The sequence below is a fragment of the Ischnura elegans genome, chromosome 2 (assembly GCF_921293095.1).
Source record: "Ischnura elegans chromosome 2, ioIscEleg1.1, whole genome shotgun sequence".
NCBI lineage: Eukaryota > Metazoa > Arthropoda > Insecta > Odonata > Coenagrionidae > Ischnura > Ischnura elegans.
In genome coordinates, this window is record NC_060247.1 from 81,163,598 (window position 1) to 81,177,981 (window position 14,384).

Here is a 14,384-nt window from a genome sequence, read left to right on the forward strand (position 1 = left end):
ACCCACCTATTATTAGGTATTAAAATTAATGTGGCGATATTTTTAATTAGCGAGGCTGTTACCAGTGGCGTAACTATGGGGGGATGAGGGGATAGATCCCCCCCCCCAAAGCCTCAGAGAAGTATAAAATATATTTAAAACTATTGTCTAGTTTTGACATATTATGACTGCATCCCTTTTAAAGTTACTTTTTTAGTGCCAAAATGGTGTAAAATGTATTTCCAGGAATGTCATTTTTCAAAAATTTTCCCGGATCTCCCGTTTCCTGAGGGGGGTGGGGGATCGCCCCCCAGGCCATCCCATCCCCCCCCCCCAAAGCATATTCCTAGTTACGCCACTGGCTTTACAACACACAAAGACTGCGCCGAAGTGGATTCGAACAGCAGCCCCCTCTGAATAGATCACATTTTTTCAGATCCATGCATGTCCGCCATGTGGGGGTTTTGACTGTACTGTTTTCAACTAAACCGCTTTTACAGTTGTCTTCTCCTTTCCTTTGATTGCAGGCGCGTGAGAGACACAGGCAGTACGCCGCACCCGACCGCCGCCTCCGCCTTCCCCATCGCCGCCCCCGGAGGCCGGTCTTCTCCTCTGCCATCATCACCGCCGCGGCCAGCCCTCTGGCTTGCGTGGAGCGGCCGTTCGCCGCCAGGCGGCAGCACGGTAGGCGGAGGAGGTGGAGGGCCGGGGGTGGAGGTGGGGGGGGCCTCTACAGGCGCCGGCGCCGACCCCGATGGTGGCGACCAAGGAGGCTGCGATGATGATCAGGCAGTCCAGCCTCTCCAAGCTGGGCGTGATGATCAACACGGCCGTCGGCAGCAGCAAGAGACATTGTGAGGACTCAAATGGTGTCTCCCAGTGAACATAGTCTCTGCTTTCGGGGTATTTAAATATAGAAGAACGACGTACCTGGATAGCGGAGTTGAGGTTGAAAATAAGTGCCAATTTTGGCGAACCGCTTTTGGTTTACACATGATTAATAAGCTAATATTTAAAATATAACTTTATCATATCAAACACTGCGATACGTCTATTCACATTTGTAACGAACAAAAACTGGAAGCGTACTTCCAAATATCTATAGTATGCTTTAAAATTGTTTAAATTTGACGCGCCTAAATCACGAGAATCTTCGTCCCTCCGGATGTTCGGGAAAAAATGACGAGATTTCTCCCCATCCGTGCACAACGTGTTAAAAGTAAATACTGCGCTGGGACTGGGCTATGGGAAAGAGATAAATAATATTGAACAGCATATTACACCGGGTAATAATACATGAAATTTTGCTTTATATTGGGTGCATTATTTAAATAATTAAATAAACTTATTATATTTCGTAAATTATGCAGATGAACTACCTGCTAATTTGAATGCTTTAGAGACGTAAGACTTAGACGTACAATGACTATATTTCAAAAAAGTATGATTTTGTGATATTTTTTATATTTTTAGGGTTCTTGTGGGATTCTATCCCCCTCAGTCCACATATTCACATGACTGTCAATCGCAGTGAAAAGAATCCCGTAGTTGCTAGAAATCATTTCTCGGTATCCCACGCAAGCAATCAACTTCTCCGTATTCCGGGAAAATTGATGCTCGGTAGGGTTTCCAACCTCATTCCTGAAACCTTCTTACAACGTGAGGCTATAAATTTGCTTAAATTTCCTCTTGCCCGTACCCTACGACCTAACAATCTTAACCATTAAAAGGAAGTCGCTTTAGAACTCATTGCCCTCACCTCAATTCACCCTGTCCCTCTGAAACACGCAACTTTCTTCAACTCAAAAATCGCATGAGGCATCCGAGAACCATTTCTTGACAATTTAATTCATTCAGTGCATTTTTTTCTCATTAATTTCAAGAGAGTGGTCTCATACATTTTCAAGTCTCATATAGAAAAGATATCTTGTCGATTTTTTTCAATTGATAACTTTCTGAAATAGTCCCACGTATAAATTTTCTACTAAAATTGGCTTTATCAAAATTTTAAGTAGCCAGTTAATTTAAGTGAAATATATAGGTACATAACTTTTATTATTTTTTTAAAATGCTGCTCTTCTTGTTGCTCTGATAACGTCGCTAGTTTGGTTGTGAATACCAAAGATATACTTCCACGATGAAACAAGTTATTGTATTGATTGATATAATTATTCCTTACTCATATTATATTCCTTACTTATATTCCAATCCTGAGCCTGAACAATCCTTATTAGTTATCTAAATGAAAAGTGAAAATTTCTTCATTTCATGAATTTATTATTAAGTTTAACGTTATGCTTATGATCAGGGGCGGATCCTGGATTTTTTTCTGGGAGGGGCACAATCAAGGCCGTATCCAGGATTTTGTTCTGGGTGGGGCACAACGATACCTCGTAATACAAAACGAACGCAATGATAATGGGACCGTATTAATAATCATGCATATTTTTGTGGGTCTGGGGGGGGGGGCACGTGCCCCCGTCCCCCCCCCCCCCTGGATCCGCCTATGCTTATGATAGCATACATTTTGAGGACAGTTTGAATGAAGCAGGGAGCATATGCATACGTGAAATTATAATTAAGATTGGAAGTTTTTGAACTTCTGATGACTTCTTTGCCTTTATTTTTCATTTTTTATGTCTCCAAGACATACTCGGGAGAAATCCGTCACGTCATCTATATATAAAATAATTATGTTGAGCTACTGATTGGTTACGTGCGATGGCTGGAAATACAAATGCCAATTGTAGTTGGTAGGAAAAATATCTCCAAAACAGCCGTTGATGATTGCCTAAGACAATCGCAAAACCGCTTTTAGAGACATTTTTCCTTATTAAAATTAAAAAGAAGAACTTTGTGCTTTCACATTAATATTTATTCACAAATGTACGACCATGGTTTCAACGTAGACGTCATCATCAGGTTGATGACGTCTTTGTGAATTTGTGAATAAATATTAATGTGAAAGCACAAAGTTCTTCTTTTTAATTTTAATGATAAATCGCTTTCACCAAGTTACGCCAGTGGCGGATATAGAAAAAACTCAAGGGGGGGCGCAACATATCTTGAATTGCCTTTAATTTTATCGTAATAAAAGATGATCAAGTCACAGGCAAAGTATATGAAAATTTTATTTAAAGTGGTTATAAACATGTAGAAGTCAATGCCATCTTATGATATAAAAAAGTTACAATTGTGGTTTTGCAATGTTCGGCAATACATGCGGACCCGCAAGGGGGGGGGGGCGCGCGCCCCCTGTGCCCCCCATCTGTATCCGCCACTGCGTTACGCCTAAACAATTAACGATATTTTTCCATTTATCTTCGATTGGCATATGTATTTCCTGTCTTCAGACATATTTATGTGGCTTATTTTGTAGCGCTTCGACGAGTCAAATAGATGTTGTAATATTCTGATTTTCGAATCTAATTTCAAGAAAGTTAATCACCGGAAGCCTATTATTTCTCTGCTTATTTCGAATGTTTCATGAAGACAGATCTTCCTTCGTTTTTTCGGTGAAACATTCTTAATCAGTGAAGTGAGTGAGTTGAGATCGTTGATTTCATATAGTGCTCTGTGCATCAGGAAACCAATCAGTATTACATCCAAATGGCTTAGTTTCATTTTCAGTGATCAATATGCTCCAGGATTTTTTTCCCCTCAGCTTCAGAATATTCCTTTTCCGCTTGCCGTAATTTTCGCGTTATTTGTTTAGGCTTTCATCTTCTTTATCCTCGTAGTCACTTAGATTTTTGATTCAACAACATGATCCATCTGTATCCGATTTTCTTGATTTCACTATCTAATCATTTCCCTTCATCTTTTCGCATTAAAGATGCATGAAGACGATCACCAGTTGCTTAGTGTACCTCTATTGTTGTAAACTCAGTATCGCTGGGTAGGTGGGAATTGATCGATAGTCCTGTGGGAAAACATTTTTGTCTGACAAGCTATAGAGTAAAGAAAAATATTTGATCCTTTCTCCGCGAATTATGTGGGTAAACTTCTCTCGGGATTTCCACTGGGTTAAAAATTCCATTTCTGCCGACGTTTCGAGCTCCGACTCGGGGCTACTGAATGTCGTTTCTACCAAATTGGCCTTCTTATTGTGGAGTTATTATTAAATGAAAAACATAATTCTCCACGATAAGAAGGCCAATTTCCTGGAAAAGACATTCAGCGTCCCCGAGGATGATCCCCGAGTTGGATATTGCAACGTTGGCAGAAATTGATTAACTAACGTGTTGGGAATTCCGAGAGAAGTTTACACAAGCTTTGGAGTAGCTTTGATTTGTACTGTTCTGCATGCTGTTAGGTGCGCTGAATCCGAATCTGAGTTTTGTCGACAAAATTTCGCGATGCTACGCCAAAAAACTTCAAATATTTTCAAATAGTTCTGTAGCCGGAACGGTTTGTGAGAGCGAAAAACTTAGGATATGCATTTATAAGAAATTTTATGTTTTTCGGTTTTTACTGAGACTTTATTGGTGTAAAGTTGAACCAGAATAAAACCAGAAAAATTAGGGTGTAACTTTTTCTCAATCACATTTTTGTACAAATTTGACAATTTTTCACCCTTAAACTTTGTTATCAAACATCGGATTCGGATGTAGCACCCCAAACAAAATACGGATGGGAGGAATCACAACTACCCAAAAATTCCCTTGCAAGGACAATCCAGATATTTTAATATATTTAAATCCGGATACTATAATCACAAAAATTATGTAATGAGGAGTCAGAACTTTTTAAACTTATTTGTTATATTTTCGGTAGTGTGAGCTAATAGAAAAATCAAATAATGTCGAAATCTACTCAATAGAGGAAAAAATCGTGTGGTCACAAATTTTCGTGTTTTGGGAGGACCGAGCCTCTGACCCTCAAGCGAAATAGTATAAAATACGAATCACAAATTCATAATACTTTATGCAATAAGGTATTCCCCTCCATTTCTGCGAGGGAGTCATAATTAACAAGTTACATAATGCGTTAAATAAGACGATTTTGAACAAAAAAGTGTTTCCAAAGTGTTGAATAAACCTTTAAAGTAAAAAATCCTAGGACTACGAGAAAAATACCTTATTGATTAAAAGGAAACATCTATCTTATCTTCGTCTGAAACTTCCAAGTCTATTTCCTTAGCCCATTAGCTTGTTGTTCTAGTAGTAGAGCACCTTGCACGAATCCGAGAGATTCGGGTTCGAATTGTTGCTCTGTAGAATTTTCACTCTTTTATGTGGTTCTGCGTATGGTCCCGTTAAGGTATGCCGAGGGCTGGTCCGCGGTTATTCCCCGGATAACTCCCCCTCCATTCTGCGTCCCAACATTAGCCTGAACATACACTACGTCTGTACCTGAAGGTGGTGTTGAATGCAAAAACTATTCGTGGTTAATATTGGAATTTGTTTTTTTTTTTTCGTTTGTAATAATGTATTTGTTCACTCCATTACTCCTGATTTGCTCCCCTCGCTGCGCCATTGGTCCCTGTACACTAATTTTTTTCCCTGAGGAGACCAAAAATTAATGAATAGAACACGTGCGTAATTTGACGATGGAAATTAGAATCACGTTTTCCTGCAAATGCGATATTCATTGTGTGATTGACGTTTTTCATTACTTGGTAACAATGTAAAACGGTCATGGTAACGAACGTGAAATACATAGGCGCATATTACTATGAAATGGTTTCTCGATGTTTCTCCGAATTCTTCACGTTTATTTTACCACTTATTATGTATTACCATATATTATGCCACTCAACATCATACTGACTCGAAGGTCATGCTTCATAATGCTTATCTATTTTTTTCTCGGCAAGTTAGCTGTTGAGGCTAGGAATTCTTCCGTCTATAACCATCATCTCTAATGACGAGTAATCTTTCAATCTGATCTTCTTTATATCGGCCGTTAAAATGTTTGAGAAACCTCCTCTGGCCGTGCGTTTACCATCTATTGGACGATAGCCGGATCCAACATTCGGGGAGAAATTCTCTATTTGAATGTAGACAAGAGGCTTTATATAGCCGATGAATAAAGGGAAGACCTTTACCGAGCAGAGTAATGAAATGATCACAGAAAGAATGTGAAAGTTATGAAACGCATGTACTAATTACTATAGAATAGAATTTAACGGGGATATAAAATTAATACTGAAAAAAAACTTGAATCGTCGAACTATAAATGCATACGTTAACAATTAATTGCAAATATGTAATCAAAGAATTCTTCTGAATACCAGCAAAATGAACTTAAAATACGAAAATATAGCCTCTCTTACCTCAATGGCAAGAAGCGCTTGGAGACGTTTTTTGCTGTCACCGAAGACTATTTTAAATAGGGTATTTCAAGATAACCCTGATATAGACCACATAATTACACGTATTTTACAAGTTCTATTTTTTTCTGAAACTTAGTTTTAAGGCATTTTCATTTCTCGGAAAATCTCTATCTAATAGAATATCGACGGCACGAGTGGTATATAAGTTTGTATAAGTTTCAAGTGTTAACTTAAACCTTTTAAAGTTGTATTTTTCATTACTTCCTCACATTTAATGTTCTGATTCCCGTTCAAAATAGTGTCATTTCCGTTGAAAAATATTTTCCAGGCAATTTTCGTATTTTTATTTCATTTTGCTAGTATTTAGAAGATTTATTCGATTGAATATTTTTAATTAACTTTTAATGTATCTATATATATCCCCATGATTTAAGTTTTTTCCGTATTAATTTTGTTCCTCCGTAAAAGAACACAGCCTCGCAAAATTTTACAAATCGAAGATTATGTTGATATATGGTATTTTACGCGGTAAAATAGTTAATTTAGGGCTTTAATTAGATTAATATATATTTTAAGCTTAAAGTATTCATACTTGTTGTTAAAATCTCAATTTTACTCATTGTATAATCGAAAATGAACCAAAGAAGTCCGATCGCTCTCTCAGTTTAAATCATATTTCGCGCCCAAAGTGAACGCGCAATGCGACTGTATGATTTTATTCCCGAAGTTCGCAAGGTTCGCAACGTGTGACGTCATAACCGTTGTTATGCACTCGTGAGTGCCGCCATTGTGTCCGTGTTCGGTGGATGGAAATGTTACGAATCTAATATCATCTGACACCCTGTTTGTCACAGATTAATTATAATCTGTTTTTCTGAACAGGCAAAGAGCACAGTATATATAAACGCACTTTCTTCCTTTGATATGGCCGGTTAGTTATATTGTCAGGGTGGGAAAACTAACCTTCCCGCGACCTAAATGTGATTCGTAACAGTCAACTGACAGTGAAAATTTGAATTTGAGAAGTCGAGTGATATGTTTTGTCGGATACCTTGAATATATTTATGCGCTTAATTTACCCTTGTGTAACGTGTATCTCATTGAAATTTGCTTGGTTTACAGCGTATGGGGAAATACAGTGGTGCTTTTCGCAAGTCAAGGGGACGCTCGAAGATGATGTGACAGAAGGTAAGTTCGATTTACACTGAATATTTTCCATGATAGTGATAGCTATCGGTTGCTACGTAGCATTTCTCAATGTTAATAAACTATTTTGAGCGTTTGAATGATGTTTAATTTATAACTTATGAGCTTTTGATTTTGCGTTTGGCCGCGAGAGTTTTGAAACCATTACACATTACTTTTACAGATCTCATTATGCTTTGGAAGTAAGTTTTACCATTCATTCCTGAGAGCAATTTTCTGTTAAATAATACTAAAGTGATCGCTTGACGGACGAAAACTGCTCGTAATTGGTGTAATGACCTTAATGTTTCGCAACGTCTTCACTTGGTGTCAGATTTAGCAATGACTTGGGTATATAAAATAAAGTTGTTTCTTTTTTCAGCCGACATTATATCCTGCGTGGAATTCAATCACGATGGCGATCTTCTTGCAACTGGAGACAAAGGAGGGAGGGTGGTTATTTTTCAGAGGGATCCAATCGTAAGTACTCCATTTAGTTTTTTTTGCCTTATTAGCATCTATCTTATGCCTATTGATCATAATTCAAGCCTTGGGCTGCGTTTTTGGGGAGAACTGACAGGATTTATTGTTTTTATATAGACATTGAACATTCAATGCTTTGAGGGACACTTGATGTGATTTTTGCTCAGTGGCCTATCATGCGAGGAAAAGAAATTGTATTGCTGAACTCAGTCTTTTATTTCCAGTCAAAGAGCACCATGCCTCGAAGAGGAGAGTACAACGTGTATAGCACCTTCCAAAGTCATGAACCTGAGTTTGACTATTTGAAGAGTTTGGAAATTGAAGAAAAAATCAACAAAATTAGGTGGTTGAAGAGGAAAAATCCGGCTCACTTTTTGCTCTCAACTAATGGTAATGTATTTTATAAAAATTTGTTCAATACAGATTTATTTCAATTTAGTGATTGGTCTTGAAGCTGGTTTGTGTCAATGTTTACTAGTTTGAGTGCTTGCGCTGTGATAAGGTGCCTAAGTTCTTTGTGTCAACTTAAAGCATTGCGTTGGAAGCAGTGTAGAAAACTATTGGGAATGTATGAAACCCATTTACTCATTTTCTTTCCATGTGCTGCTTTTTTGTGTGTTCATGGTCGATCTCACCTGCTCTCATCTTCCTTCATTTTACTTTTTTATTCTCTGCATTTCTTGTAAAATTTCTAATCCTATCAATGAGTTTTTAATAATATGTGCTAATGAAGCATATTTTCATGGGAATGCTAGTAGTAGTAATTTTTATTGCTTTGTGAAATGTCAGTGTGAAAATTCCATTGTTAGATAATCTTGCACCAAACAGAATAAAACTAGAATTTTTGTGTTGGATGGTATGAATGTTAATGTGAGGCGAGAGATTGTGCTGAAAATGTGGAATGAATGCTTACTGAGAATTTCAGCGGTGTAAGTGGAGGTCTTCGCCAAATTCCTCCAAACCATCCCTAGTCTTTTAGTGAAGGTTGTCATTACCCTTAGTATTAACCCTTTCGCCTCTAATAGAATTAATTAAAAGTGTTTCCTATTTAAAGAGAGCTAGTATATGCCACCACACTTTTCAACAAATGGATTTGAATTTTTAAATTGATTTTATTGAACATTTTAAATCTCAAGATAAATTCCATTTTATAGGAGCTTAGTTGCATTTAGTAACTTTTTAAACAAGCATTTTCCCATTACTAGCTGTAATTAGCAATGGAGAATAGTTTTATTCTTGGCCATCATAGTTGTTAGAAGAATTTTTTGCATCTATTTTCACCCAAGACCCAATTGTGTTAATTGAGACCCAAGACTATGTTAGTTTTTTTTTAGTGAGAATGCAAGCTGTGAGCGCAGAAAGGGGCTTTGAGTGGATATCAAGTAAATAATTCTATTTGTTAATTGAATATCAAGTCAGGTGGTGGGGCATTGGCAGGTGGCGTGTTTGAACTTGAAGAAGTACTTTGATTTGTGTTACGTATAAAGCACTAGTAAATGGAAGAAGCATCCAAGCCATCACTCTAATCTCACAACAATTTTTAAGTTGTCTACAGATTTTTTTATGGCAGGTAGGGCAGGATACTCAAGTTCATCATCATCAGACAGCAATTCAAAGATTGGCTTGATGTCACAGTTACATCAATTCTGCTATCAGCTAGTTCTTTTGTATTTGTGTATTTCATCTCTTTTATTTCCTTCATCACTTGCTCTATTTTTGTTTTCATCAAACTATCATGTCACATGCTTTGGCAGATAAACTTTTTTCCTCTTCTTCCCAATTTCATTTCACAACAATGTCACTTATAAGAACGTTTCAAATGAATTGAAAAGAAGTTTATTCTGTTTCATAGTACCTCAATCTTAATGTCCATACCAGTAACAATCCATACCGGTAGTGCTTAATTAATGAGTGCAGGTCATTGGCAGTGTCAGAGATCTGTGGGGCTTTCATTGCTCAGTTGCCTGTCACTATGGCTAATGTGTGTGACTAAAATTTTACTCATAAAAGCATATTTTCAATGTTTAAAGTAAGTCCTATCTTATTTGACAGAAATTCATGGGAAATTCTACGTCAGGCATGTGCTGCAGTCTGTTCTATTAATTCTTCCCTTTGAAGGCTATTTGAAAGGCATTATTGTGAATCAAATTTAAACAAGGCTACGTTATTTTTGAGAATGTGTCTATTGTGTGGGCAGTGCATATGAGTAGTGAATGATTATTTTGCATGGCATTGGCGTTATAATAATTATTATTATACTGTTAGTGACTGCCCTCACAATAGACTCATGCCCAAAAATAATGTAACCTTGTTTAAATTGGCATAACTGCAGCAATTGCTTAATATGAAATACTTATTCACACATTTACAAGACCATGGTTTATGGGTAAGACATCTTCATCATGTGAACTCTACAGAGGTCCATTATTTTATACCTATGATGTGATGGACCTCTGTTGAGTTCACCTGATGATGACATCTTACATTGAAATCATGGTCGTGTAAATGTGTGAATAAATTTTTCATGTGAATGCACGAAGTTTCTTGTTTTTAATTTTTCATGATATGGATGAATTAAATTGAAAGATATTCAACTTTCACTGAAATTTTCTGAATGCATAAGCAGTGTCCATAAGGAACTGGAGGTGCCTACAACAAACTAGTTACTACCTATGTGGTGCATAGTAGCTGTTCCTTTGAAAGTAAGCATTTATCTCTGCAGCCCCTGCTTGTGGTGTTTGTTTATGCTCACATTGAAGCTTCTCTTGATGCCAATATGACTTAATCTGTAAATGATGATTGTATCCCACGATGTACTATGGGCATGAAACCCTGCGTTTATGTTCATTTTCTTTTGTTTGTTACTTTTTTCTCAAAGTTGAAATTGATAGTTCATTTTCCCTGTTACTGAAGTTGCATTAGGTCATATGTTGTACTTCTAATGAACAATTTTCCGTTTTTTAACAGTTTTTTCAGAATTAGAACTCATTTTAGGCAGTCCCTTTAGTGAGACAGAGTATAGGTCTAATGTGGTGGTCTTTTGGTGGTGAGTCATATGGGCAGCTGTCTACTTTTGCTTTTAACCCTGAAGGCGTCATTCATGGAGATAAGAGTGACAGATATCTCCTGTGCCAGATGTCACTCATTTGAAAATAATATTTTTAGCTGGGGGTTGGCTGAAATTATTTTATTAACACTTTTATTATATTTTATTCAAACTTTGAAAAGATAAAGTAATGTAGGCTTTTTTATGAGATGGATAAATGGTCTCACTGTTCATAAGTGTTAAATGTGGTGTGTTGTGAGATAAGTGAAATGTGACATAGGTATTCATCCTATTTAAACAAGTGTATGCAAGCATCTTTGTTCCATAAATGTAGTCTCCTCCTTCTTCTTGACAGACTAAATCTATTGTACTGGTTGTTGAGTTGTTCTAAGCCAAGCCATTAAATGCTTCGGAATATTTTTTTAATTCAGGAAAAAATCTTAGAAACGTAACATGTTGGATAGGTGACCAATATCTTGCTCAACTGTTATGATTTTGTCTCACACAGGACAATCTTTCATCAAAAAATATTTAATTGTTCTGGCCATTATCTGGTATTTATTTCAAATTTATTAAAGTTGGAAATGCAAAGTGATATTGTTGCAAATGCTAAAAGAAAGTTATTGAATTTGGTGTATTTTTGAGAAATACAATACACATGAACTGAAAATGAATTGTGCTTGGACCAGACCAAAGAATTTTGAATACCAATAGAAAAATGTTTTTTTATCTTAAGTATTTTTCTGTGAAGCAAAAGTGTCTTTTTTTGAAAATAATGATTAATTTATCGACCTTATCACTTAGGTTGATTCTATACTTCCTATAATTAGTTACGTGACAGAAGGTGGACTGTAAGATTTTGAACTCATGTTCATCGTAAGCTTTGTGTTCCTATTCTTCCACTTATGTCTTCTCTCTTCTTCATAGATAAAACGATCAAACTGTGGAAAGTGTCCGAGAGGGATAAAAGGGTGGAAGGTTACAACACCAAAGAGGAGAATGGGCAGATGAGAGATCCATCATGCATCACGTCTCTTAGGGTAAGAATTGGTCCTCCTAAATTTTATATCTCCGTTGTCCTACTTTGAATATATTATCAATTGATATAACTACAAATTATCTATCATGGTTAATAAATTTTTACAAAAATAGTATCCAGCTAGGATGAGAGACACTTTTTAAAAGTTTACCCGGTTTAAGAAGTATCAAATAAATTAAATGAATTTATCGTGAGACTCTTCCATCAGCATCCTAGCATTACATATATCCACGTGGCTATCATGCTCCTTCTGGCAATGGTTATGAATCGCATGTTAGTTATTCTCTAAAAAGAGCGAAGAAGTTTTTGCTCACCGGCACAAGTGTTTTCAATGGAGACGAGCTGAGCCATTGTAAGTCCTTGTATTGTTCATTAGCTCTGTTGTGATATCTTATCAAAAACATTGATACATGGGCTCATTAAGATCGAGAAAAGGTTTTCACGTAGCTCCTTTCCTTAAGGCAACCAATAAATTGTTTCTTTTATCTATGGGTTTGACTGAACCCATTAATTGATGAATGAGCCCGTTATTTCCATGTTTTTATTATTGTGTAGGTAGTTTTTTTTTTGTTTTGCTTTTAAACTTGAAGGAAGGGTGGAATTTTTGGTTAATTTTTAATACATGGCCTTAAACTTTAAATTTTCTCTCTCTAAATCACTCTATATCCAAAAGTGTTGTATAAAGCCTCTCAGTTTGTGAAGTTGTCCTTCCCATTTTTAGTTTGTTTTCATGTGGTTTGAAACCTGTAGAGGAGCCACTTTTGCATTAACCTTTCTCGATGTACTTTCATATTTACACCAGCATAATACAGATTAATCTTAGCTTAGACTATTCATCATGGGTTTATGAATGAGATGATGGTAAAAATAACATAACCATGAGAGTAGCTGTGAATCTAGGAAGTATTATCACATACACAAGAGAGTCTGTTCTAGGCCAATTTATGCTGCTTCTATGTTAGATTTAAGGATTTTTCTGGCTATTTACTAACTAGGTCTTGTTATAACTAAGTCAATCATGTGCTTACCCAAAAGATGACAATTTTACAATCAAAATGATTCAAATTCATCCTGAAAATTGAAATTTTAATGATCATCTGTTAAATTAGTTCTCAGTATGTAATGCAACAGGAAGGCCTCATATGCTACAGTAAGGAGAGCCCGAGTTTTTCTAACAGCATCCTTCATTTTTTTGTGAAAACTAGTTACTTTATTGTTTTGGTTGCACCTGCTGGTCTTTTTTGCAGCCAGAGGTTTTAGAGTATGAAATTCTATTGTGTAGGGTTTAAAAAATGCATCAAGTTTTAATTTTGCTTAGCTTTGTGGCTGTGGCTTTTGTACGATCTGTGTTTATGTAGCTTAACAAGTCATATTATTAATTAATACGTAATTCACAAACATTCCGTCTCAAGTGATTTTTTTATTTTGCTTTTCTTTCATTTTAGGTTCCAATAATAAAACCCATGGAGTTACTGGTTGAAGCATCACCTAGGAGAATATTTGCAAATGCACATACCTATCACATAAATTCAATAAGTGTAAATTCTGACCAGGAAACCTATTTATCTGCTGATGACCTTCGGATCAACCTTTGGCATCTAGAAATCACAGACCAAAGCTTCAGTATCCTTGGCATTGTCTTAGTATTAAATTTTATTTTATATAAAATAGTGTGAACAGTGAAATTTAATTGTTACCTACTCAATATAAAACCATTGCTTCAATTTTTGCTATACAGGCATCCCCCGAGTTACGTAAGAGATGCGTTCCGGCAGACTCTGCGTAAGTCGAAATTTACGTATGTTGAACCTTTGCGTCAGTGCCTCAGAGATAGCGATCGGCGCGGTGAAATTCTCAGCGGAGAAATGCACGGTAAATTCTCGGTGAAGTTTCATTCAATTCACTGCGATATTTTTGAACTCTACCGCATATTCTTCCATTATTAGATACAAAATCGATAAGCATTAATATAGTCTGAGAGTTGCATCTTGAGCATTGCAAATCAAAATGCGTAATATTATTCCCAGAGTTGACCGATCGCGTGGATTCGGGAAAGTACGGTATTTCAACGCTACATTACTAAACTGAATACTTAAATTGATTCATTATGTTACACTGCGATCTAAGGGCCCAAAGAATGCATCGTCTACCTACCTTTAATCATTATATCTTCTGCCTTTAATATATTACGTTGATCGATGAATCTGGTGGTTTCACTGCCACAGTAAATACTTGTAGTAGGAGTGTCTAGGATTACGAGCAAACAACACACAAAAAATGCCAGTATATTACTATATTCTTAGATACATTCACACGCACATACAAACAATCTTTTACGCAAGGAAACATACTTTCATTCTCTCATATCTCAATAA

General features: G+C 36.4%; 1 protein-coding gene across 2 annotated transcripts in view; it reads left to right on the forward strand.

Annotated features, from left to right (window-relative positions):
• The first annotated feature begins 706 nt into the window (after positions 1 to 706).
• Positions 707 to 14,384, forward strand: part of LOC124154060 (protein phosphatase PP2A 55 kDa regulatory subunit) — a 34,450-nt gene continuing 20,772 nt past the window's right edge. Inside the window, exons 1-6 of one of the 2 annotated variants that reach the window (XM_046527559.1) lie at positions 707 to 833; positions 7,379 to 7,444; positions 7,824 to 7,921; positions 8,149 to 8,314; positions 11,898 to 12,010; positions 13,455 to 13,632. In XM_046527559.1, the coding sequence (XP_046383515.1) occupies positions 734 to 833; positions 7,379 to 7,444; positions 7,824 to 7,921; positions 8,149 to 8,314; positions 11,898 to 12,010; positions 13,455 to 13,632 (721 nt within the window). In that variant the 5' untranslated portion in view covers positions 707 to 733. Of the gene's footprint in view, positions 834 to 7,016; positions 7,188 to 7,378; positions 7,445 to 7,823; positions 7,922 to 8,148; positions 8,315 to 11,897; positions 12,011 to 13,454; positions 13,633 to 14,384 lie in introns of those variants that run through there. The other variant, XM_046527560.1, reaches the window with a different exon arrangement.